The 25,721-nt window shown below is 37.0% G+C and overlaps 1 protein-coding gene across 12 annotated transcripts in view; it reads left to right on the top strand.

Annotated features, from left to right (window-relative positions):
* Positions 1-25,721, top strand: part of SENP6 (SUMO specific peptidase 6) — a 73,000-nt gene that overhangs the window by 2,517 nt on the left and 44,762 nt on the right. For 5 of the 12 annotated variants that reach the window (XM_088162141.1, XM_014870204.2, XM_014870205.2 and 2 more), the window contains exons 2-5: positions 16,053-16,146; positions 16,867-16,899; positions 22,366-22,429; positions 22,872-23,014. In XM_088162141.1, coding sequence (XP_088018267.1) covers positions 16,053-16,146; positions 16,867-16,899; positions 22,366-22,429; positions 22,872-23,014 — 334 coding nt within the window. The remainder of the gene's footprint in view (positions 1-16,052; positions 16,147-16,866; positions 16,900-22,365; positions 22,430-22,871; positions 23,015-25,721) is intronic. The other 7 variants (XM_088162144.1, XM_014870207.2, XM_014870206.2 and 4 more) reach the window with 2 other exon arrangements.

Here is a 25,721-nt window from a genome sequence, read left to right as displayed (position 1 = left end):
AGAATATCTATAAATACGTATATGTACGTGAGTTTCTTGGCAAACTGCAGTCTGGAAAGGTAGCATATTAGATCAACCTAATGATACTAGAAGCACCGTTAGCCAAAGGCTAGACAAGCAGGAGAGTGCCAGATTTGTGAAACAGGTGTAATGGGGGCACAAAAGGGGATGAAAGTGTGCAGAGTAGGAAATATGTCAACTTCTATTGCTGGATGATGGTTATTTATACATGAGCCTGGAGCTATATCTATAACATACATGATTGTGTATATTTCATGGAGTCCTTTGAAGGCTGTGTAAACAGCAACCAAAAATTGTTTACTTAATGTTTTCAGAAGGGGCAGGACTCCTCTGTCCATCCCTGCCTTAAGTGTGCACAATAGAAGAAGTCTGGGCCAAATGGATGTTAGCTCTATCACCAGTTAAACTCAGTCTAAGGGACACTGTACTTGTTAAATATATACCGTCATATTTGTGTGTGTATATGTACATGTACACAGACATTTTTGGTGTTACCCTGCTTATGTTGACTATCAGTTAGACTTAAGATAAATATACAGCTAAGTGAAATAACTAACATTATGACAGTTCAGAATTTTGGTTTTGATTCCACATGTCCAATATGATACTGCTTTTCTTCCATTTAGTGTAACAGATGTTACTGTGAAGAAATATGTCTATCATTCTACTGTAAAAGTACTTCCCCTTAATATTTTTATTATTTTAATCTCCAGTAAAAACAAAATGGAAGGGTATTCCTTGAATGATTGATTTGTTGCCTTTCCGGTAATATCATTCTTGAACATGGTGATTCATACCAGTACACGTTTTTTGTCCAGTTCTGTGTATCTGGTGTGCATAACTTTTTATGCTGTATTATATAGACTGTGTAATGGAAATGTGAAAAAGATCCCTAGGACTATAATGAACTCTTTTTTAAAAAGTTGCATTTGTTATCATTCTGAAGCAGTGATAATAGTTGATCACATATATGTGGATATACAAGGCCTGCACGATTACTTCACCTGAAGTGTCAAGATTGTTACAAGAGTGGAAAAGTACTCTATTTTTGTTATTTGATCTAGATGCAAGTGAAATCAGTAAAACTCTTCTGAATTTGCATTTTTACAATTATGTTTCAAAGTTATGGGATGAATATGCAGAAATTCGCACTAACAAAGTATTTCTTTTACATGGGAATTCTTTCCTGATGTGGAGGAGGAGAAGTTTAGTGATTAGAAATTCGTGTCTGCAGCAGTTCCTGTGTTTTTTAATTGATAGTCACATTTAAAATATCACGAATGGTAGGCAAATTCATTTGGATTTAAGGTAGGAGGCATGTTAAATGTGTAGGAATGGAGACTACTGTTGATCATCACCTTGAAATGAGAAAGATTGTGGGAACTCTTGTTTTCTTCCTCCTTCACTATTACTGAACTGCAAGGAAATTGTAATTTCTCTTTTCCAACATGAAATTCAAAATTTATCTATGTTTATGCAGTTGATAATAGGTGAGCTTGAAAATATTTTCCAGAAGAAGGGAGAAATGTATTATTCTTTCCTATTTTCTTGTTTTAGTCTCCTGGTGATTACAGTAGTGATGCCGAGAACCAATACTGAATTTTCTTTTTGAGGATCTCCTTTCTAAGGGATGTTGCCAATCTCTAGCTTCATAGCTGCTGAGATATTTCAGTGCAGTCTTGGCAGGAATTTTCTCAATTTTCATTCCTATTTCTTGGCTACAGGTTTCTTAATAACAGCAAAGAAAACTGTGGTCTACCTGTTAGCAGCAGTAGTATAAACTTCACCGTTGTCTGCCAGAGGACTCCAGAAGTCAGCTTTGTTCTTTCAGTTCACATGTAAAGAATTGTCTTCACCAAAGCAAGAGTTGTAGACTTATGTATTTTCTTAAAAGTAGATGAGATTCTGGGGTGGTACAGAAACATGCAGCTTTTGTGTAATAGTGTAGAGTTACAGACCTACCTTTTGAAGTGTTGGTCAGTCTCTCCTCTCTTTTTTTTGTTTCCGTTTTTAATCATACTGAGAAATCTCTGACTGGAATAATGCAAATTAGGAGGGTAGAGTGGAGTTTGTATTCAGGTAGAACATTTCTACCTGCCAGACCTCTACCTGCAAGACTCTTCTCTTTATTTTTCTCTTAACAGTGAAATTTAATTCTTAATTGTTGTAATCATCTCTAATCAGTCTCTGGTGCTTTGTTTGGGATCTAATGGAGATTGTGACTAGCTTGAAAATGTGTGGAAGAGTTTCAGGTATCGTTGATCTTCTATATCTCTCTAAACTCCTGCTTTATCCTGTAGAATTCTTCTCTGGTTTGCATCTGTCCCATCAATGTCCAGAAAGGTTTTGTTTCTTCTGTTATTCTTGAGAGTTGTGGGTTCTTTGTTTGTTTTTTTTTAATGAGAAAGTGAAATTTGTGACTTCCATGGCTTGTTTATATATCCCAGTCCTTTGACCCATTCAGAATTTTTTTTCCAGCACCACATATGTATCTTCTTGGACTTGAAGAATGTTCAGCTGTCCTGTCCAGTGGTTTTAAGAATAAGAAACCTTCTGACTTGACTTACAGGTTATTTTCTATGAATGGAACTCACTTGTTGAGAACTATTTCTCAACAAAGTCAAATTGAAAACATTTTTATACATGCCAGACTAACTTGGGTGATAGGTGGCATGAAGTATTAAGAAAGACAGGGTGCTTCTTAAAGTATGTAGAAAGATACTAAAAATAAATCTAATTCAGCTATTACTGCTCTGTAACATATGTTGCAATATGCTTGGGAGCACATTCTAAGGTAAGAGCCTGTGCTCCAGTCCTCTACTACGCATCACCTTCTTAATTTTGAGACAGGATTCTGGGACCCCAGGCTTGTCCTGAGTTTTCTGAAATGTAAAGCATCTGTGCTCAATTTTCTGGTTTTCTTTGTGGAGGCATTTATTATTTGATATTTTTCCTAAGTAACTGCTGCTCTATTAAGTTTTTGCAAAGTTGGACATAGAAGCTTCTGGTGTAAGAGTAACTGTCTTGTTTGGGATGCCTCATCCACTATTTTCTGGCTCTTGGATTTGGTAGTTAAGTGCTACTCTTTCCTCAGAAAAAGTACTGAATTTTTAGTGTGTTTTAGTGGCAAAAAATAGTTAAATGAGAATGTTCATAAAAGAGATCCTTACACTCTTCTTTATGTAAGTATAAATAAAAAAGTCATAGTAATAACAAAAGTAGTAACATTAATATGTAGTTGGATGGCAAACATTGAACCAACAGTTAGCTGATGTCACGCTTGCACAGATATGAGCCTGTTTAGATATTTCAGTCTTTTCCTTCTTGTTTTATGTACAAGGATAAAATCAAATGGATTATTTATTTTAATGGTTTCAACAGCAGCTTTGGCTTTTATTACTGTTGTTTCTGGAAGACTGTACATGGATTTTGGTGGAGGCAAAAGACTGAGACATAACCTAGTCTATAGTTTTAGATTTGTCTTGTAATTGAGAGGCATCAAGGTATTTTGTGTTGTAGCAGATCCTATAATGTGAGACTTAACCACCAAACTTGCCACTTTAAAATATTTCCTTGTAAGAATATGAAAGATTTTTGAGTCACCTCATAATTTTGCTTCCTTCCTTCCCAGTAATCATCTATTTCCACCCCCCCTGCCATAGGCAGGAACCCCTTCCACTAGACCAGATTGCTCAAGGCCCCATCTAATCTGGCCTTGAACACTTCCAGAATTGGTGTGTCTGGAGCCTGCTTGGACAGCCTTTGCAAGTGCCTTACCACCCTTAGTGTCCTTGACTAGTGCTTTGTTGCAAGTAACAAACATAACTTTCATTTTTTCAAAACTTAAACCCTTTTATTTACAGAGGTATAAAGATCTTACAGGTAAAAATACAGAAATTTCATGAAGCTTGCTCGCTCCATTAAGCAGAGGAGTCAAAATTAGTGTCCCTGAAGCAAAGGTTTCAGCGTTGCCTGAGCATGGTTCAGTTTGCTGCCCACTGGTGTTAGTTCCTGACCTGAGTGGTCAGGGCAGCGAGAGGACTTGGGGCACAGCACAGCACACGCCTTCCTCTGTGTGTGTTGAAAAGACAGGAATGGAAGAGTGTGCAGGATAGCTCAAGATGCTGCAGGAGGCTAAGAAACCAAATTAAAATGGAGCTGTTGTGGTGGAGGATTCTGTGGAGATACCAGGTAGAAATCTGGGTTTGGGAAAAAAGGACAAATGTAATTCTCCTTAACTTGGCTGTTCTAACAGGTATTTGCATTGGGGGTGAGGGGAGCACATTTGTTAAGTTCCTTTCTTTTGGCCCATGTTTTGGCACTTACTTGGTTTCACTTTGGACGTTTTTTTAAGGTAGCAGTATTTTTACATAGGTTAAAATCTGTCTAATGCTCTGTACTTACTTTCTATGAAGAAAATTAATGCATTAATGAAATATTACTGTTCTTATGACATAGAATTAAATTTGTTGGCAGCTTTATCTTACACATTTGATTTTTAAAACGTGTTTCTGACTTCCTGTTTCTATGTTCAGCAGCCCTAGCATGCCTAATATTTTCAGGTTAAGCTGACCTTAAGCTGTAATTAAGTCAAAATTGGTGTCTGATTGTCACATTACTGGGTGCGACTCCATTTTGGAAGCAGAGCTGCATGTACTCTCCACCACCCGGGAGACTTAACCACTTTCTTGCCAAAGAGATTGAACTGGCTCTGTTCTGTCTTGCCAGGTTGGCACTTTGCCAGACTTCTGTTGAATTTGCTCACTGAAGGGTAACTGGTAGATGCAGGGCAATGGCTCGGATGGGGGAGAGCATACAGCCTCTCTACATGTGAGAATAGGACATTTCCTGTTGCATCTCTGCCTGGTGATCTGTTAAATCGGGCTAAGGTGTAATGTGCAGCTTCAACTTTGCAATAGGTACTTCAGTGTAAGAGCAGCTTTATTTTGCTGAAGGAAACACGATTATTTTAAATAGCAGGTTGTCTTCTGTGAAGAACAAGGTTATGGTGAAAGCTAGAGACTGGAGGGAGTAAATTAACAGGCTGTGATTATTTCTTCCCAGGTTGGTCAGCAGGCCTTCAGAAAGTTTTTGTTAACAGACAGAGGCTGTAAGATCTGCATGAGGCAAGGAAACGTTTCTGCATATGTGTCCCAGTAATTCCTATGAAAGAAGAATTTGGAGTGAAAGACTTTGAGTATATTTCTCTGAGTGATTGTAGATAAAGAGCAATGATGATTCAAAACTCTGTGTTAAGCTCTCCTGGCTTTTTGTTTGTTTTCAGGCCATATGAGCTGGAGCAGTCTCCCTGCTCATATCTCCCTGAGATTTTATTTGTTTGTTTATTTTTATTGTAGACTTGCCACAACAATGTTTTAGAAATGAAAAATACCAATAATATTCTGCTGGTGTGGTAAAACATAGTACTATATGACATGATTAATAATATGTAATCTTAGAAATGTCTGTAAGAAACAGCTGCAAAATATTTATTTTATGAGTATGTTTTTATTCAATGTCACACAATTGTTTCATTTGTACTAAAATTTATTCTACTGATGTATTTTTATTAATGCCATAGGATATAATGTTGTATTTGCTTGACATGTCCAATTTTTATGGCTCATTTAGCAAAATATGAATATCCTGCTGATGACAGAATTTAATACGACAGTCTAACAGAAAGATTATTCAAGAGCCCATTAGATGAGAATTTGAACTATGCAGTAGATGTTAGGTTTCATATTTACAATTGCCTTTGTAATTTCTAAGGCTTGCTTCTAAAAATATTTAATAGAGTTTGCTGTAATTTTCTTTATACTAAAGCTTACTGCTTAGGAGACAATTTAAGGATCCTTTACAATTGGGATTTCAAAAGTGAACTTCAGGACTACTCTGGCCCTGGTTATTGTGATGGCATATACCTGGGCCTGGGACAGTAAAACTCCAGTGGAAATCTAATAGTTCTGCCATAAGGCAAATATGTTACAGCTAAATCTTTACTTGATAAATACAACAAAAAGCTATCTGTCATTGATAAACTAAAAAGTTCTTTGTCTTGTAGCAAAGCCTATGTTAGATGGGAAAGGCACAGCTCGTTAGGTGGAAGAAAGACTCTGTGCCCTGTGATAGAAAGAACTTCTGGGTCAAGATAAGCAGCAGCTTTGTGTTTGGATGGAAGCAGCTGAAACCGGTTACAGCATGGTCACTTAACAAGTTCGATGTTTTGCTTTAGCTGTCTTTTGAATGCTGTTTCTTGAAAAGTAGTTTTATAACTAGGTTCAATTAGCAAGCTGGCATTTTATTAAAAACTAGTTGATTGATAGGATTTTTTCATTTTTGTTGCTTTTATGAGTAATTACTGGAAAACATTTGTTTGTCATGGGATGTTAAAGTGATTTTTTAGCTTTTTTAAAAATAAAAGCCTACTTGGTGGATGTTAGTATACTGTGACATAGTCAGCAGTTGTCAGTGTTCCTTAAACTCATTGCTGTTAGGTCTGGAGAATTTTGGTACTTACATTATAAATATTTCAGTGTTCTTAATGCATTACTCTAGTTGCATTTTTCACATCTTGCTGTGTTGCTGATTGCTAATTGCAGAGGGAGTTAAAGTATATAGTGTATCTAGTCTGAGCAGAAGGCTGTTGCCTATACTTGTGTTGCATTTCTCTTTTATTTAAGAGACGTAATGTACATAGATATTAAGTGTATGTGGATTTGCAGAGTCCTAGGGAGACCCTGTGTATGGGGCCATACACAAGGAATTGTGCCTGCAGTTGGCAGCACAGCCAGGCCCACTGCTGGGTGCTGCTCAGAGGGACAGAGTGCTGTCCCTCCCAGAGACAGTGTGCTCCAGATGTGCTCAGGTTAACGCTGCCACTTCACTGCCTTCATGGCAGGTTGAAGGAACTCAGTTGACAGGAAGCTAATCCTCGGCGTGGGGAGAAGTGTTGGTGGAGCTAGTCTATTCCTTTTCAGCCATATCAGAAATCCAGCTCAGCTGACTGCTGCCTTGTATGGGTATGAAAGCTTGCCAGTGTCTCTAAGAATTGGAGAAAACTCCAGGTATTTAGTCTTTACAGAAGGGCAAATGCAAATATTTTTCTTGCCACGTAGTTTAACTAACTCTTTCATCATCCTTTCCTACTGAAGTTTTTTCTGAAATGTGTTTTTTTTTCATGTGACCAAATATTTGAGTTTTTTTTAATTGAGGTTGTTGAGCATTTTCTTTATACGTTTCTTTGCTGTCCATTTCATGTGAATTTTGAACAATTGACAGCATCAAAGAGGTGTCTTGCTCTTTTTTTTCTGCTTTAATTACGTCTAGAGTTTCTTCTTCTGGAAGAAGCATTTCTTGTGGAAGTGCTTAGGGCTAAGCTGGATGGGGCTCTGAACAACCTGGTCTAGTTGAATGTCTCCCCCCTGCTCATGGCAGCAGGGCTGGAAATAGATGGTCTTTAAGGTTCCTCCCAACTGAAACCATTCTATGAGTCTGATTCTTCTGTCCTGCATATGCAAATTAATGTCTTGCAGAGATTGTGGAACCTTTCTGGACTTTTAATTTCTGTATGTTTTTATAAAGGGGATAGTATCTATCTGACATCATCTATGAAACTTTACAGAATAAAACCAGAAGTATTAAATAGTACAGATTCTTTTTTTCTTCTTCCTCTTTGGTATGGAGATACAGCGCTTTATTTCAACCTGATGTTCCAATTACTGCAGCAAATGTGGAAACCTCGAAGTGTCAGTTGCCTAATTTCCAGGTAGTTTGGTTAGGTTATTAATCTTACTGTCTGTAAGTGCCTTTCAGCACTTTATAAAAATAGATCACTGTTTGTTTAGTGTTGCTGTATTCTCAGTTGCACAAACTTAGATTTTATATGAAGATGGATCCCATGGTGCATAATGAAGTGTGCAAATCACATGCACGATATACTATACAGTTTCCTGCTGTGTTTTGCTCATCTTCTAAAACTATTCCAGTGTTCAGAGTTTGAGATCATATGTGATTAATGTCATGTACTGATTTGCCACAGAAATGGTATTCTGGAATTCGTGTTAAACTGTCATCTTCCTTGAAATGGCTTGTTAGCTTTATATATTTTTTCACATTTTGAGAGTGAATTGGCAGTTCAGAAATTGTTCTTAGGGTAACCTCACCTTTTATCCTCTATTTTTACCTGTAAAATAGGAAGATACCTCTGTTAGACTTAACTTTCCTATAAAAACAACAAAACTTTCTTCCTAATTTCTGAATTTTTGGTATATCTCCAGTCTAGCAATAGATGTCTTAGGTAAGTAAATAACTCATAATGCTAGAGATAAAAAAATTACTTTTTTGTTTCTCCTTTTTTTCCCTGTTTATTATTGGTTTCTGCTTTTGATGTTATTCAAATTATTTTACTTGTGTGGAAAGTTTGAGTGGGAGTCATAATTACTGAGAGAGGGAAAAGAAGAAAAGTGACTGAGGTACTCTTTTTTGGAAGTTTTTGTGATGGGGGTGAGGTAGCTTTAGGGGATCTTTGTACCTATGAATAGTCACTGGTTTTACTTGACAGCTGGTTGGATTCAGATGGATTGGAACATCCTGTTCAAGCCAAACCCAGTTAGAGCAGGTTGCTTAGGGATTTGTCCAGTTTCTATTGCCTCTTAAGTCTGTGGTCCACTCTTGAGCACACACATGGCAAAAATGACTTCCGTCTTTTGCAGACTAGCCTGTAGCTCACCAGATCATCCTTGTTGCCCTTCTTGAAGGGCAGTGATGTTTTTCCAGTCTTTGGGTACAACTGGCTTAAGTGTTCCTTAATCACATCTTCCTTGATAATGGGTGATACTGTATTCCCACAGATTCTGCTGGTAGAGTTGAGGAACTGTGAGGTCAGAATACAGGACTTAATGAAATCTGGGATGACAAAAAAAGAGATCAAGTTCTTAATTTTTTTCCCCCCATGTCTTTTGTCACTAGGTTTCTGTGTCATTGAGCAGAAAATGAAGATGAAGAAGCATTAGTTGTCCATTGTGTGGTTATCACTGCTGTCTTACCAGAAAAACTTTCAAAGGCATCACAAAGAAGATGTTTAACATCCTTCAAAGCTCTGTCCTTTTATCATCCTCTGTTACTCCTTGTTAATACTTAAGAAATGTTAAACAGTTCAGCTAATGATCAAACTTATGCAGTTCTCTGTTCTTCAGTTCTGTCATCAGTGCAATAGGCTGCAATGTAAGCAGCCCAGTGTACATGCAAGCCCTAAAAAAACCCAGTCATTTGCCAGAATATGCAGATGATTCCATCTTTGAAGTACAGAACTTCCATAAATGCTTTTGCTTTTCATGATCATGAACACTTTTGTCCGGGAATGAATGCTCTGTATTTATTGGTTTTCTGTGGACATCAAGCTCTTGGGAGAGTGTGGGTGTTTTTGTTAGCCAGCTGAGAAATTGAATTCCTTTCACGTGCAAAGGAATGTCTGTGCTTGATATCCATTACACTGGTATCATAGAACTTCACTATTGAACTCTGCTTCATATAATATCTCAGCTATTATCAGGTTATGATTACTACCTGTTACTGGAGGTGCTTTTGACTGGGTTTTATACCTCTGCAGCTAATTTAGGGAGTGGAAAGTTAAAGCATATTTTAAGCACTAGATCTTTAAATCTATACCTATAAATGTAGATTAGGCTTAAATTCCATGGAAATTTCCTTGGTATCCATAGTACTTATAATAGTTTCAGTTCCTGGATGGACCTTACCTCTGCTGTGCTGTCACAGCTGCACTGTGTTAGTGTGGTTGAACAGGTGGAGGGAGCTGACAGGGTTGAAAAATAACTTTCCCCCTCCCCTGCTCCTCGAGGGGTTCTTTTCAGAATTAGTTTCCTTCCCCAGGTTTGCTGTCAGTGCTGACATACGCAGGGTGCAGGACAGGAGCAAGAATCTGCAAGAATCTTAGGAAGGATGAGGGGGCTGTAAAACTGTTCGTGTAGTGCTGCTTCAGAATGTGAAAATACAACCTCACTGTGGTTACACAGTTTATATAGTAAGAGCTGATGGTATCAAAGTCGGGAGATAAAATGCTGTTTTGCATAGAAGCCTGTCTGGAAGAATAATGAAGCAATGGGGAAAGTAAACCAAAAAATATTTCTGTGTCAGAGTTTTATGAGTACTTGTATCCTCCTAACAATATATCTGATGACTCTAAATGAGCAACAGATTAGAAAGCTTAGAAGCATTCTTTTTCATTTATTTAAATATGAGTCTGGATGAAGGCAATGATTCTGAGTACATTTAAATTAATTTACATTTTCTGTGTGAGCACTGCAGTATGTGAGAAGTTGGTTGCAGTTGTGATGGTGTAAGCATTTGTAAGAGAGGCTTGCAGTGTTTCTTTACCAGCAGCTGGGGAAAAAGAATGTAAACTTCAAGACTTCCTGAAAAAAAGCATCTGGGTCCTGAAACAAACCTTTGTTTGATCTAGATTGTGTGTTTAGGACGGTTCTTGTACACACAGAAATAGATGAGATCTCAGCAGATGAAAGACTTAGAAAAGTTTCTATGTTTGCAATAGAAACCTTGAAGTCTCTGCTATTGTACTCCAGGAGGTGGTAGGGAGTTATTCTAGTAAACTGGTGATACATATGAAAAGGTACTTTCCTAGAAAAGTCGATCTTTGTGTGTGTGGACAGTAAATGCATCTGGCTTCTTTGGTGAGTTGATCTTAGAGAATCATAAAACGGTTAGGTGTGAAAGTGATCTTAAAGAGCATCTAGTTCCAGCACCCTTTCTGCAGACAGGGATACCATTCACTAGATCAGGTTGCTCAGGGCCCCATCCAGCATGGCCTTGAACTCTTTCAGGGCTAGGGCATCCACGGCCTCTCTGGGCAACCTGTGCCAGTGCCAAACCTGCCCTCTTTCAGTTTTAAAACCATTGCCCCTTGTCCATATAAAAATCTCTCTCCTTTTTATAAGACTCTTCAGGTACTACAGGACTACAGTAAGGTCTTTTTAAAGCCTTCTCCATGCTGAACAATTGCAGCTCTCTTAGCCTGTCTTTGTAGGAGAGATCCTCTCACCTTCTGATCATCTTTGTGGTCCTCCTCTGGACCCACTCCAACAGATCCATGTCTTTCTTGTGTTGAGGACCTAAGAGCAGGACGCAGCACTCCAGCTGGGGTCTCGTGAGAGCAGAGTCATCTCCCTCAGCTTACTGGCTGCTCACGCCCAGGATACAATTGGCCTTCTGGGCTACCAGTGAGCACTGTTGGCCCATATCCAGCTTTTCATCCACAACAAGTATTCTCCAGAGTGCTTATCTGAGTGACTTCTTCTCCCGGTCTGTACTCCTGTCTGGGATTGCCCCAACTCAGGTGCAGCACCTTGCTCTTGGGCTTGTTAAATTTCAAGGGAACTTCTCAATTTTGTCCAGATCCCCCTGGATGGCATCATGTCCTTCCGCTGTGGCAGCTGCACCACTCAGCTAGGTGTCATCTACCAGCTTTGCTGAGGATGCACTCGATCTCACTATGTCATTGATGAAGACATGTGAGAGCACCAGTCCCAAGAGTCAGGAGAGACCTGAGGACATGGCTCATCATCACCTACCACTTGGACATACATACATTGGCTGTAGTTCACTGGCTACATCCATCCAGCCAGTTCCTTACCCACTAAATAGTCCATCCATGTATTTCCAATGTGGGGATATGGACGCCATGTGGAACCATATTAAAGGCCTTACAGAAGTGGAGGTAGATGGCATCTGCCAGTCTTCCCATATCAACCATTGCTGCTATTCCATCATAGAAGGCCACCAGATTGGTCAGGCATAATTTGCCCTTAGTTAAGCTATGCTGACTGCCTTGGGTCACCTTCTTGCTTGTATGTGCCTTAGCCTATCTTCTAGAAGGATCTGCACTAAGATATTCACAGGCACAGAGGTGAGGCCCTCCAATCCCCTGCATCTCCCCACTGCTACCAAAATCGTGCCACACAAACCCAATACAGCATCACATACAAAGCAGTAAAGCAATAGGGACGTTTTTCTAGTGAGTTGTAGTATAAATTAGTATGGAATGATTTGCCTTAGAGCATGAGGTACAAGAAATGCAAAAAACCAAGTCTTCCAAGATTGTCTTTTGCTGGACGCTTTACTAAATACTGTGTATGCCCCTTCTCATTTAGTGTTTTAGGCAGAATTTTAAAGGATTCTTTTCTTTTTTTTTGCAACTGCAAAATTTTGCTCTTATTTCACGGATATTCACTATGAACTTTTTTTCCTTCCATTTAGGAATTGCTTAGTGGCACTGTTGAATGACAGTAACTACTGCTGAAGGAATTTACAGAACAGTGTCCACACACAGTAATTTAGAGGTGTTGATCTGCTTTGTTACATTCTCCTACAGGCATATTTTGCTTTCTAATCCAAAATGTGATAATTGTATTTTACACAAAAAGACTGTATGGGGATTTGTAAAAGTCTGGCTTCAGGGTGTGGTTAAAAATGACATAAATATCCTAATAAAACACACTATTTTTTCAGGAATTTTTTTAATTGGCTAGTTAGAGATTACATGTAGCTGTTGTTTAAAAAACAATAGTTGTTTAAAAAAGCAGTGAAATGTGTCAGCTACACCTGTGTAACTTGTCTAGTTAAATTCCAGGTACTTGATTGGGCTTAGAACTGATAGCTCTCTTGGTGTAAGAGCACCAAAGAGAATTAATAGTGGGAGTTAAAATGAGAGTGAAATCTGCTCCAGCATGCTGTCTGTCTTGGACGGAGGTACAGTGACTACTTTCTCTTGACACAGCACCTTAGGGTTAGCTCTGTTTTTTTGAATATTTTCACCTCTGGGTGTGGATGTGCCTTGCTGATTAAAGAGACCTTGAATAGTGTACATAGTGAAAATTGCATCATAGGGGTTCCAAATTTAAATCTTAGTACAAAAGAATCAGCAGCTTAGCACGTGTAACAGATTACTTGTTATCCCCTTAAAAAAATAAAAAATCCTGTATGGAATCAGATACTAAGTGGCAGTTCAGATCAAGTAACTCAGGTGAACACTCCAGCTAACATGATGGTATACTTCTAGATTTACATTTTTGTTAGGACCAAGAGTGCTGTAGAGAGTGAAAATTGATCCAGAGTTGAATGAGCAGAACTGGGATAAGACATTTTCCATGGATGGCTACACTGATCAGTAGCAGTGGATGGACTGTCCAATACAGAAATGCTTAATTAAAAAAGGATGACAGAAAATACTAAGAAACTTTTTGAACAAGAAAAGAAGCAGCTGGAGTGTAAAATACTTCTAGCCCGCTTGGGAGTTATTTAAAGGTATAGGAGGCTTACAGCATGCATGCTACTTGTTTAAGTAAATTTCAAAAGGCTTTCCAAGTGCTGGCCTGGCTAAACATCAAGAGTAAGATACAATATCTGAAATAAAACATCATAGTTCTTGAATCAGATCTTTTATCTCAGTAATGAAAATAGAGAATAATAAAAAAACTGGTGGATTTAACCAGTAATTATAATGAGATGGGGCAAAAATTGATTAGTAACTCCCAACAGGCACAAAAATTATTGTTAAGTATTTCTTCAAACTCAGCAGGAAAGTTTAAGGAGTGGCTGGAGGATCAACCCAGACAACCCAGTTGTAAAAGGTGGCTTTGGAGTATATAAGGTCATAGCTGAATAATGGAATTGCTTGCACTCACTTTGGCAACACTTAGAGAGCTCTTCATGCCGGAATGTTTCTTAATAAGGAATATGACAGCATGTACGACTCAAAATGAAGCATCAGTGGAAGAAATTGCAATACATTGAGCAAACTGTGAACAAGGCAGCATGATCAAATGGCATTCATCCAAGTGTTGTAAGAGGAGCTGGGGGATAAAGGAGCTAATGACTGCAAGTGTGTTGCTTGTGGTTAGCATCATATTTCTGCTACAGGTAAGGAAGGTAGCTAGCATATCAGCAGCAATTTAAAAAGGCAGCGGAGGTGTTTGAGGAAATTTACATCAGTGAGCTTTGTGACCATGAAACCTGAATTCATGGAAATTATAATGAAGACCAGAATTGATTTCGTTGTTCCCTCTGTAAAGTCATTTATCAGAGGATTTGGGAGAGGCTAAATTACCTCTGAATAAAATGGAAAATATTATAAGAAACAATGGGGAAGAGTTAGAAAGAGAGGGCAAAAAAAGTTTGTTTTGTTAATAGGAGTAGCTAATTTAATTGCACAAGGATCTATAACATTGGTGCACAGTTATAAGAAAAAGGGTATGCTAGCTGGGTGACCAAGTTTGTAGATATTTGAACTATACTTGGGTTAGTATAATGGCTAGCTATTTAAAGAAAGTTTCAAATGCTCAGGTTTTGAGTTACACGGGTTGAAATCATACATGAAATTCTATGTAGCTAAATGTCAAGTAATCTAAGTGAATGAAAAGTAAAAAAAGAGCATTTTTGTAGGTAACGATTGGGTCTGAAGTGCTTCTTAACCCATGATGAGTGAAAGATGGAATTATCTAGTACCTAAAGATCAATTAAGTTCTCCTTAGCAGTGAAAATAGCAAATCCAGTGTAAAGATTTACTAGGAAAGGAGCAAAGAACAGAAACAACATTCTGCTTTTGTAGAATTTCATGGGGTGTGTGCATCTTGAGTATTCCTCGTAGTGTGTGTGTCCTCATCTCAGAAGGGGTACAGTAGACTGGAAGAGGTTCAAAGAGATGATAGCATCAAGAGGGATTTAAAGGCATGAAACAGCTTTCATGGGAGGAAGAATTAAGCAGACTCAGTTTTCTGCTTGTTCTGTCTGGCAAGGGAAGATCATGAAAGAACACAGGAATCTATGCAACCATGAGGGAATAGGGAAGGGTTACTTATTACTGTCTTAGAGTACTAAGAGCAAAAGGTGCCAGATTGAATCAGAATCAACAAAAGGAGATACTCCTGTAATTAAGCTGAGGTACTTTCTGCTGAAAGATGCTGTCGATTCTATAAAGCAGGCTTGATTAAGAAGCAAGCAGGGAGAATAGAAAGGTAGGAAGAGCTGTTAAACACCGATGGCTCAGGAAGTCTGCAGTAGATGTGAGTAGTTGGAAGGAGAGGTTGAATATGCAATAAATATTTCTGTGGGCATTGTTTATACTTTATCCTAGACACACGTTGTTGGTTGTGATTTTCTTACTCTTTTCTATCACAGTATAGCAGTTTCATTAATTATTTTTAAATGCATTTCCAACAGTGTAGTAAGCAAAAACACACTTAAACCAAAATCAAAGCAGAATTGTCATACAGAATTTGTGTGAGGCAGTTCTTAATTGCAGTATTTAGGGCCCAGGGGGAACAGTGCCTTGCTTTAATGAGTACTGTCTCCATGCTTTGGAACACCTTCACTTAAGAATACCCCATGCCATGATATTACATGAAAATCTCCATCAGGGTGGATGTTGTAGTAGATAGATCTGAAATTTTATATAGTATGACAGAAAGTTTATACTTAGTTGATGCTAACGGTTGATAAAATTTCAGTTTGCGTTGTATGTTAATTCAGGTCAGATGTTGAATTAAACATCCAGCATATTATGTTGAAATTGTACTTGGGACAGTTCAGAACTGTTGCTTTTATATGGAAAAATTCAATATATGTTTGGTTATTAGTCATGTAAATGATACATTTTAGGGCTTTCTGTTTGTGGCATATAGTTCATATCAGAGAAACTACCCTTAACTTTATAGGTATCAGTAAAACAGTTGAAAACAGTTGTTACACAACCTCAGGTTATCATTTTTAATAGCTTGCTAACTTATTGGTAATAAGATGCTGACAGATACTTTTATTTATTTAGGGAAATAATAATCACCAGTGCATTGATGGACTTACTGATCAAATGATAGCTGAACATTGTCATCAATACAATAAATACTGGGGAAAAATACATGCATCTGGTTTACTCCTCTAGTTTATGTTGATTAATAACTCAGCTTGAAATCAAGACTTATCTTAACTTGTTCTCATTTCAGCTTTGGATAGATCACAGTCCAAGAGAGATGGAGGTTTTAAAAGTAATTGGAGCTTTGATCATGCAGAAGAAAGTGAAGGAGATGCAGAGAAAGAGTAAGGATGCTTTTATCTAGGCTATTGAAAGTATAAATGTGTATTTATAATTAAATACTGATTTTTTGTAGTTTATGAATAAGAAACAATATATAATATCTTAAACTTCCAGTGATTAAAAAAAAATATTTCAAATAAGTGATTATTTTAAATAGTATTGCCAAATAGCAGTTCATTGTAATGTAAGCTTTATTGTGAAGATGGGGCTTACAGCACAGGGCGCAGTACATTTCACAGGGGCTGCAGTTGTCTTTGGAGCTTCTATGTAAATCTAAGGAATACAGACAAGCAGAATGTGAGCATGCAGAATAAGGAAGTTGATAGGTAGGGTATCCAATCCTATACAGCTTTTCCTTCCTTTAATAATGATGCTACTCAGTAGTGGATAGTTATAGTTAAAGTACTTCAGTACCTTTAGGCCTTCATCAAGTTAAACAGAGCCTAAAGATTCTAGATTTTTCTTCTTTTGTGTTTATTTCCCTGAATAGAGTTAAGGCTGTTTTTTTTTCCTTATAATTTACTCCTTGTTGTGTTTGGATTTTGGCTAAAACTTAAGTCCTGTGTGTATAGTTTGAACGCATACTTTGTCCTTGTGACATTTTATTGTTACTAATATGTTTTCTCGATATTAATGTATTTATTTCCAAAATGACTAATGAATTTCTAAAAGAACAAGTGTTATGCACAAAGAATTCATGTCAGTTTATTTGTTATTTGTAGATATGCGAAGAGTAGAACTTGCAAATCAAAAAGGTATGCTGTGATTCTCTAATAAGAAGTCACTGAATCCTGTGATTAAGTACAAAAATAATTACTATATGGATTTGTATCATCTATTATTCTGCCAAATACTTTGCGCTGGAAGGCAGGTAGGAAAGTAGACATAACCACATAGGCTGCAACAGCAGGCTATGCTGTAATCTTAAAAAAACATGAGAAAAATATGAAGTTTTACTAATTAAAAAATGAGTGCAGGAGTTCATTAACGTGTTGAGGTAAGCATTAAGAGCTCTTGTCAAAACAGAGCTGTATGGGAAGTTAAAAGCACTTTTTAAAGGGTTCACAAACTAAGGGCATTTTAATTTTAAAAAATTAAGGTCGTGTTGTTCCTTAGCAACTTTACATCCGTTCGTAGTGCACATAAATGTGTTTTAAGTATAAGGGCAGTACATACCGTACAGGTACTATTTCCATTTTAGTTGCCTTCAGAAATAAGTCACATTTGAAAACATAGCAGCTTTTTTTCTATTAGTAATTTACTGCTGTTTTCCATCAGTCTCCAGCTGATGTTGACTAAGAACACAGAATGAAAAATGTATAGAGTAATGATGCAAAAAAAAAAAAAAGTTAGAAAAATGATTATGAAACATAATCTTTATGTAATTGTATCTGATTTTAAGATTGTACGTCTGGGTGATTTTTCATTCCTTTAAAATATTCTCTACAACAAGCAGTTTTCCCATAGCTGGAATTGAATTTTTATTGCCTACTTAGATCATTTTTGATTTGCTTTTATATCTGTGAATTATGCAGAATCTTATTCTGAAGTATAGATAGAAGAGTAGTTGAAAATTGATTTAAACCAGAGATCTTCTCTTCTTTACTTACCCATTCTCTGATACCATTTGAGGCAATTTCTTATTCCCTCCAAACAGCCACAGGTTTTAAGCTGCCCATGTATTTACTTTTGGTAACACCTGGGTTTGTTTATCTTAAAGACATAGCAAGCTTTTAGCATTTTGAAATGATTTTTGTTTTTTGCTTTTCTGATGCATTTTTATTTCATATAGCAAAACATTGACAGAAGGGAATTGTTAGAAAACAAATAACAGTGAAGGTTCCTTCTTTATTTTTCTAAATTTCCTTTACCCTTAGTAGAACATTTCAAAGATTAGCAGCTTTAATTCATACAATTGTTCCAGCATAAAGCTTTGTGTCCCTCCCAGTAATTTGAGTGTATTGTGCAGTAAGTAGGTATTTGCTATGGTGTGCTGATACGGACTACGATGTTTGGCTCTTACATCCTTTCTTTGTGGAGAGAGCTGTGAGTCTGAAGCAAGCAGCTGCATGCATCTCATGTTGGTTGTGGACACGCTGGTATTAACAGTGCCCGATTTTATCACAGCTTTTTGCCCTCTTAATGGTAGACACGCTATAGGCTTGTTTTGAACTAGCCTAAGAATAACATCTCAGCATTTAAAAGAGTGGCTGTATTCTTGTATTACCCCATAAGACCTGTGCTAATGATGTTGGTCAGCACTGGATGCCTGCTTGGATGATGTTTTCTTCAGTGAGATGAACACAAAGTATGTCTTAATGACCTCCTACCACAGCAATTTTTAGAATAGGTAGAATATTTTAAAAGAAGGATGTCATTAAACTTGGGAAGTAGGTGAGGTGAGTCGTAATGGTTAAGATACCAAGTAATGAACACAAAAAGACTAAAGAATATTTGTAAACTAAAGAAAGTTTGGAAAAATAGTGATCACCCAACACTGTATAAATTTAAATTGATGCTAGAGTTGATACTCTGCATGGAACAAGAGGTATAGAAATTAAGAATGGAAATTAACAAGTATCTTATCCAAAAGGAAACGTCTACAGGTAATACTCAGTCCACTTGAAAGAGTAGAAGTAACATTTTGATGTTCTAAAAAATTTGGTCTACTCAGGATGGTAGCAAGTGGTGTCAGACTTTCCTTGCTTTGTAATTGGAGATCCATAAGAGATCTACCTTTACATAGAACAATAGAAAAAAACATAAGTTGGTCAGCTGAGCACACTGAAAGCTGTGTAGTCCACTGCAGAATAAATAGTGGAAATTATCTTGTGTAGTGGAAGATATGAAAGGATGGCAGATCTAAGCAGACAAGGCTATAATAATATATTCAAGTGATTCCTGAAATTAAGATGTTATAAGCTTCTTTCTGGTGTTACAGATGATTGTCTTGAAGTGTCTTGGATAATTTATATTTACTTCCTTTGTAATATCTGTGTAAATGTTTTTGAAGTGTATCAATATGCTCCACAGTGGTTTTGTAAGTGGATGGGCCCAGATTTCTTTTGGCTGTCATACTGTTTTCTAAATAGTCTAGACTTCTGCCTTCCACTGAGATAACAGTATCAAAAACAAGGAATACAAATAATGGGTCAAATTTATTTGCACTACAGTGTCTTTACTTAACTACCATTTTCTTTCAAAAAGCTTTATTTTTTGCCCCTCCATTTAGGGGAATAAACCCCCTTTTTCCATGTACTGACAATTAGAAAGGCATTGTACTGTGTTATATATTTACATTTTTTCCACTGCTCATAAAATTTGTATTACTTTTTCAAAAACCCCTGCCATAGTTATAGAGATGTTTTCTACTTCTTTTGTGAGCCTCTTAGTAGGACACTGTAGCCTTTAAATTGATGAAAACTTTTAAAATTAAGGCTATTTTTAATGGAATGGCACTGTAAATGAGTTAATAATACTACTACTCTTGGGCCTCTGATAGTGCGACTTCTTTAGTGTGCTACCTACCACTATGTAATTAAAAACAAAGAATGTACACAGTGTGCTGTGAGGGCAAATACGTCAATCTGCTGGGTTTATATATAATAGTTTTCAGAAAGAAATTCCAATTATGTTTGAAATGTGACTGGATCCGTTGGTAGTTGATAGAAAAGCGCTTGCAGCTTATTAGAGTGTAACCTCAATGGTCAGCAGAGGTTTAAAGTTTGGGTTGCTTGTAGGTAGGTAGTAGTGAAACATAGCCTGTTAATCTCAGCTGTCTAACTAACTATTACATAGTTCATAATGTTTTAAAACATCAAACAAATGGCAAGTGATTAGAGGCAAATAAACAGAAATTTTTGTTTCCTTGTTTAGTGCCTAAATTTGAATGTGTAATTATGAGCTCCCCTTAACTCTTGTTTAGGTAAATTACTTCTAATTTGTTCACCTTAATATTAGTTAAGACTTACCATTAATTTGTTATAAAATTTTAAGGAATGTATTGAAAAGTTAGAAATTTATGTTCCAATGTGAAAATAACCAGGAAACCCATGGTTCCCCAGTTAAAAGAGAATGTGAAGACATCCTCCCAGCAAGACAGCTGAGTTTAAATGGGATGTTAAAAATGTTACTGACTGGTATGTTGGGGGAGTGGTACAGTGTTTATTTTGGGTTGGTTTTGGTTTTTTCCTGCCTGTATAAATTGCATCATTGAAGCAGGCAGCAGGAAGCATGTGATACATGAGCAAATAGACATTGCTCGGTTGCTATGTATTCTGCTCTCTGAAAAAACAACCTTTCTGGTTCTGATGCATATGCTTTGCATTCCTCAAGATCTCTAGAAGTATTGGTTCATTTAAAACTATTAATTTGCTAATATTACTCTATTCATGTTGTGTGATAAGAGTTACTCTTGTTCATTTTGATTTAAGCCTTGGCTCAGTGTTTTGGTCATTTGCAATGTGTTAACCTTCTCTTACCTCCCCCCTCAATTGCCCTTTGTTGAAATGGTTGCAGTATTGAAGCATGTTGAAATCCTAAAAGTATTGCCGCGGTACAAAGGTGTTTTGAAAATGGTCATCATTTTTGTATGAACTGAAGCTAAAGAACATTTCTGGAGGTGAAATGATCTGACTAGGGCAGCACCATAGGCAAGTACTGTAGATTGCTGCTCATGTCTGTGCTGCAGGGTTTTGTTTATTTTTTACGATGTGGAAAATTTCTGGAATTGTTAAACTCTGTCTGCTGATGAATGTTTGAGAAGCTTCCATGAGCCTTCCTTGAAAGGATGATTTGTTCTGAAAGAGAATTAAAAAAAAAAAAGTTGCAGGATGTAAAAATTTTAATATCCATATGTAGTCTGTACAGAAGTACAACTGTATTCTTTTGCCTGTTTGAAATTAGTGATGGATCTACTACACTGTTTGTTTTACCATTGAGCACCTAGAATTGTGGTGCTCTGTAAATGAAAGGAAAATACAACAGTGCCACTGGCTATGTGTTCACATTTACATAATTCTTCCCATTTCAAAATCAGCTGTGTGCACAGTCTTATCTCCTGAAGTTTCAAAATCTGTAGATCTCACCCAACATTTTTATTTTATTTGCTCTAGGGATATTTGTATTGCGTAAGATGGAAGAATAAATTGTAACATGAAGGGAAATACTGTGCATGGAAAAAGTTGTTAGGAACTTGAGGGATTAGTTCATTTATATATGACGAGCTAAAGTCACTGTATTTATTGCAAGCCAGCATGTCAAATTGACACGGCAAAGAAATGTTTGTTTCTCTCGTGTAGCTCTTCCCTTTTAATACCTGGCATAACTACTTCTATTTTAAGGAATTTCTGCCTGAATGATCTTGATTAAAACTTTTCAAACCATGTGGTTACAAGTTGGCTAAAAGTTGTATTGTCTTGTTGTAGCCAACATAGGATTGATGAGAAGGGATTGTCTGCAGATTGCTTCTCCTGGAAGCAATAATATGTTAGACTAATCTAGCTGCTGTCAGTATGAAATGTGTTATTGGGGTTTCAATTTAAATACTTAAGATTACTTGAGGATAACTGCCTATTACTGAAAATAGTGTTTTAGAGTATCATGGAGTGGCTTTCATTCTTTTTGTATTCTTCCCCATTCTAACAGTTGGAGATTACAGATACTGAAAGTGCTAAAGAAGCACATTTTAAGAAGCAGTAGAACTAAACTGACTATGTTCTTTTTTATAAAGACATACTTTAGTAATAATTGCTGTGGGGTAAAATGTAGTTACATTAAGTTCTTCTCCAAAAGCACTATGAAGTTTGCAGTTTTAAACTACATGTTTGAACACTGATAGGCATAAACAAAGATCATGTTTTATAGGTTAATGAAGTTTTGGACTCAATTTATGTGGAGAGTATAGAATCTTTTAAAGTGTCAGTAATATTGTTGTAACCATATTGAAGGCTCAGTAACAATGACTATTTTGAATTAATTCTTTTAGTTTTGCTTTCTGCAAAATAATTAGATGTACACTCTGAGTTCAGGTTCATATTATGCATCTGATCATTCTCTTGCTCATTTCATGTTCCTTTTGTTTTATGAATATTTATACAGTGTGTATATGATTCATTAAAATGTAGAGGAAAGGGGGGGAAAAAGCCTTTTGCATTCAAAATGTTTTGTGAGTGCTCTGTTGGATTACAATGTATGTGCTTTTCTCTCCCACACCTGTCTAGCGAGGCAAATCTTCTCAGTTTAGATGACAGTGATGGACCTTTTTGTCCCAGTGAAGAAAAAAAGGTAAATAATTGGTTTCTCTTATAGTGAAAATGTATCTTTAAAGCTTTTTAGCTTCTTGAACAGTACTGCATAGCCATGTGTGCAGTATAAAGAAATGAAAGTTTCTGTTGTGTTATAGAAATATATGCTCAAGCTGTTTATCTGCCTACCGTTCAAGTTTTTGTTCCCCTCTTGATCTCTGTAGTATTCTGAAAAATATGAACAAGAATAACTAATTCTAAGGTTAGACAATTATCATAAATACTGTACTAAGCATAAAATATATATTGTACTTGGTTTAGCAAGAAAGTATGGGTGTATATTTTCCATGAAATTTGGTATAAAAGCAGTTTGAGAATGAAGCCAAAGTAATATTTATATTAATATTTTGCATTCCTTTTCTTCTTCTAACTTCTAAACAATTATACAATTATTTTAACATATGTGAATTGTGTTGTGATAGTCAATTCGTTGTCGACCTGGAACTCTCGGCAGCAGCAGCGATGCCATAAAAGCGTATGCAAGACGAGGCAAAGCTGGAGGTTTCAAACTTTTTAAAGGGAATGCAATCGGCCTCAACATGATGGGAAATAGCAAGAAACTGAGGTAATACATTTAATTTGTGTTTCCATGGTCATTGATACAAATCAATGCACGATAAACTGAACTTCTAGTCCATATACATTGCATACTGTGCATTTTAAGGAGCTGTACTGTAGTGTGCTTCTGTGTAAAGAGGGAAACCTAGATTATCAGGGTCTTTACTAATCTGGTGTCAAACATTTTGTAAGAGGAAAGTACCAGAAGACTCTTATAATGGATTTAGAGCATTCACTGGCATATTTGTTAGTACCTTACTCATGTTGCCTACATGGGTTATTGTTCCCTCTATACAGTGATAGCAGGTAGGAAAATATATTCTACATCCCCATCCAGATTCGCTTTTTTCTGTGACCATAAATTGCCAAGGTTAACTCAGGGTAAACTGTGGCTTTGTTACTGCAAGATTGATTTTGGATTCATGGACTTTTTTTTAAAGGATTCAGCAAATAGCCATACTTGTATAGGATAGCTTGAGACTGTCACTTGCGTTTAAAGCTGACAGGAACAGTTTTTAAGCATTCAGTGTTGTACTTGCTTGTTACTACTGTCCCTAGCTTGTAAGAAATTGATTTCTTTATTTAGTATATAATAAAAAGTGTTATATTTACCTAACTTTCTCAGGGAGTGTTTCATATTGCTAAAGTGCACTCAGTTCGGTAATCTTTGCAGGAAGGAAAAGTTCATAAGATATCCAGCTAAAGATGGGCCAGTCATCAAATATCTAATATATATGTAGCTGCATAAGGGATGTCCTTGTCTTCATTTTTGGTGGTTTATCACCAGCTGGAAATTAAACTCCAAATCAGCCACTTCCTTTCTTGCCTCCTCGTAAGAGAGGGACAAAGGCAGAGACTGAAAGCAAACAGCAGTGGAGTAAGAAATGCGCACTGACAGCAGCAATATTAGTAACAAAAGCATACAAAAATAAAGGAGAGTGCTTTATGCACAAAGGGTGTTTGCCACTATGACTTAGTTCCGTGTGGCCAGTGGGAGAAAGACAAGGTGGTGGGCACTCCTCACAGGTGGCTCTCCCCATCCCCCAGCCGAGACGATGGAAAACAATGAGAGACAAAAGCCTGGAAGTGAGATCATCTATGTTGTGCTGCACCGCTCCTTCACTGCACCAGGCTTGGGTTCAGGCTCAGCTCAGGCTCAGTTCTGCTGCTGCTTTGGACCACTCTGCTGGGCTCAGTTCCACACGGCTCTGCTGCTTGTTCAGAGCCACGTCCCAGAGCTGTGTTTGCCACTTTGCAGAACCACATCCTGCAGTCACATCTTGGAGGAGTGGGAAGGTGTGGTGAATGGCAGCAGCAGAGGATGAGGTGTGCACGGCTGCTCTCAGCAGCTCAGCCCAGATGGAGAGAGGGAGACAAAAATGGCACACTTCTGGGGATATGGTCCTTATTCTTCTCCCTGACACCACAACACCCAGCCATGATTTGAGAGGTGCAGAATAATAATGTAGCCGTGTCCACAACGTAGCCCCAAGCTCTGGTCCCTCTCTGCAGTCAAGACATGGCTCTTGTGTGCTGTAAGCACTGTTAGTGGGACCATTTTACCATAGTCACTTGATAAAAATAAATCCTTAAATTCTGTGTGATACATATTCTTTCCTGCTATTCTGGTCTTTGAGCCTGATGTCTTAAGATAAACTACTGGAGTGTTACGTGAAAATTCAAAAAGTTTTTTTTAAATAAAATGTATTTATTAGTGACAGGTTTTTTGTCAGAGGCTATTTTTATATTTACACAAATTAGCATGGTACTTCATTGTCCTTGATTATCTATGCAAATAATGTTTTGTCTTCATATTTTTTTTGTATGCACAACAGATTTGTAAGATAATATCCACATTTCTGCCTTGCACATCTTCAAATTTACCGGTTCTTACAGAATCATCTTGGTCATTTCCATTCTTTAGGGTTCTGTTCTTGGACATAGACATAAAGTTAAAAGTAACAATTACAAGTCTGTCAGGGCTCCTTTGCTCTGTTTCATTATTGAAGAAACCTGGTATTTACATTATACTTGTTCTTTGTTTCGAGTACACCTTTAAAATAAGATTCCTCTAATTCTCTAGTAGCTAGAATTTTCCTTTGTTGATGGAATTTGTAGTGAAATCCAGCTTTACTATGTTTCTTTTTGTTAAAGCAGTCATACCTGACTGTACATGTATGTTTATACATATTGTACAGATATGTTTTTATTAAGTTCCAGAAGTGTATGCAGGTTTTGTTTTAAGGTAAATAGTTAATGAGGTCTTTTTAGATGGTTTAAGCATGTAGTTTAGACATTCTGTTACCTGTATTGGAACTGCCTTCTGTTGACAAATAATACAGTATAAACCGAAGACCTACTAGGATTTTTAAAATTAAACTAAAAGAGTAAAATCTTTTGCATGTAAATGGGCACCCACCTCTTGTCTTGTACTGAGCTACATACTGATAATAAACTGTCATTAATGAAGGACTGTTGTGACTAGTGGACGTATATAGGCCACTGTGACTGCTTCTAACATACTGGTCACTGCATTTTGTGGTTATGCTCCAGTGAATATCTCGATTTAATGACTTCACTGGGATATTGTTGTACCTTTTATAATGTGTATCCGTAAAGGTTTGGGGTCTAGTCGCTTTACTGATGATTGCTGGTTTGTTAACTTTGCTATGCAGAATGGAAGGTGCTTAATAATTTCAATATTTGGACTCTTC

This window comes from Sturnus vulgaris, chromosome 3, assembly GCF_052056855.1.
Source record: "Sturnus vulgaris isolate bStuVul1 chromosome 3, bStuVul1.hap1, whole genome shotgun sequence".
In the NCBI taxonomy this organism is placed as follows: Eukaryota; Metazoa; Chordata; class Aves; order Passeriformes; family Sturnidae; genus Sturnus; species Sturnus vulgaris.
Note: the sequence above shows the minus strand (reverse complement) of the source record. Positions and strands in the feature narration are given on the sequence as shown.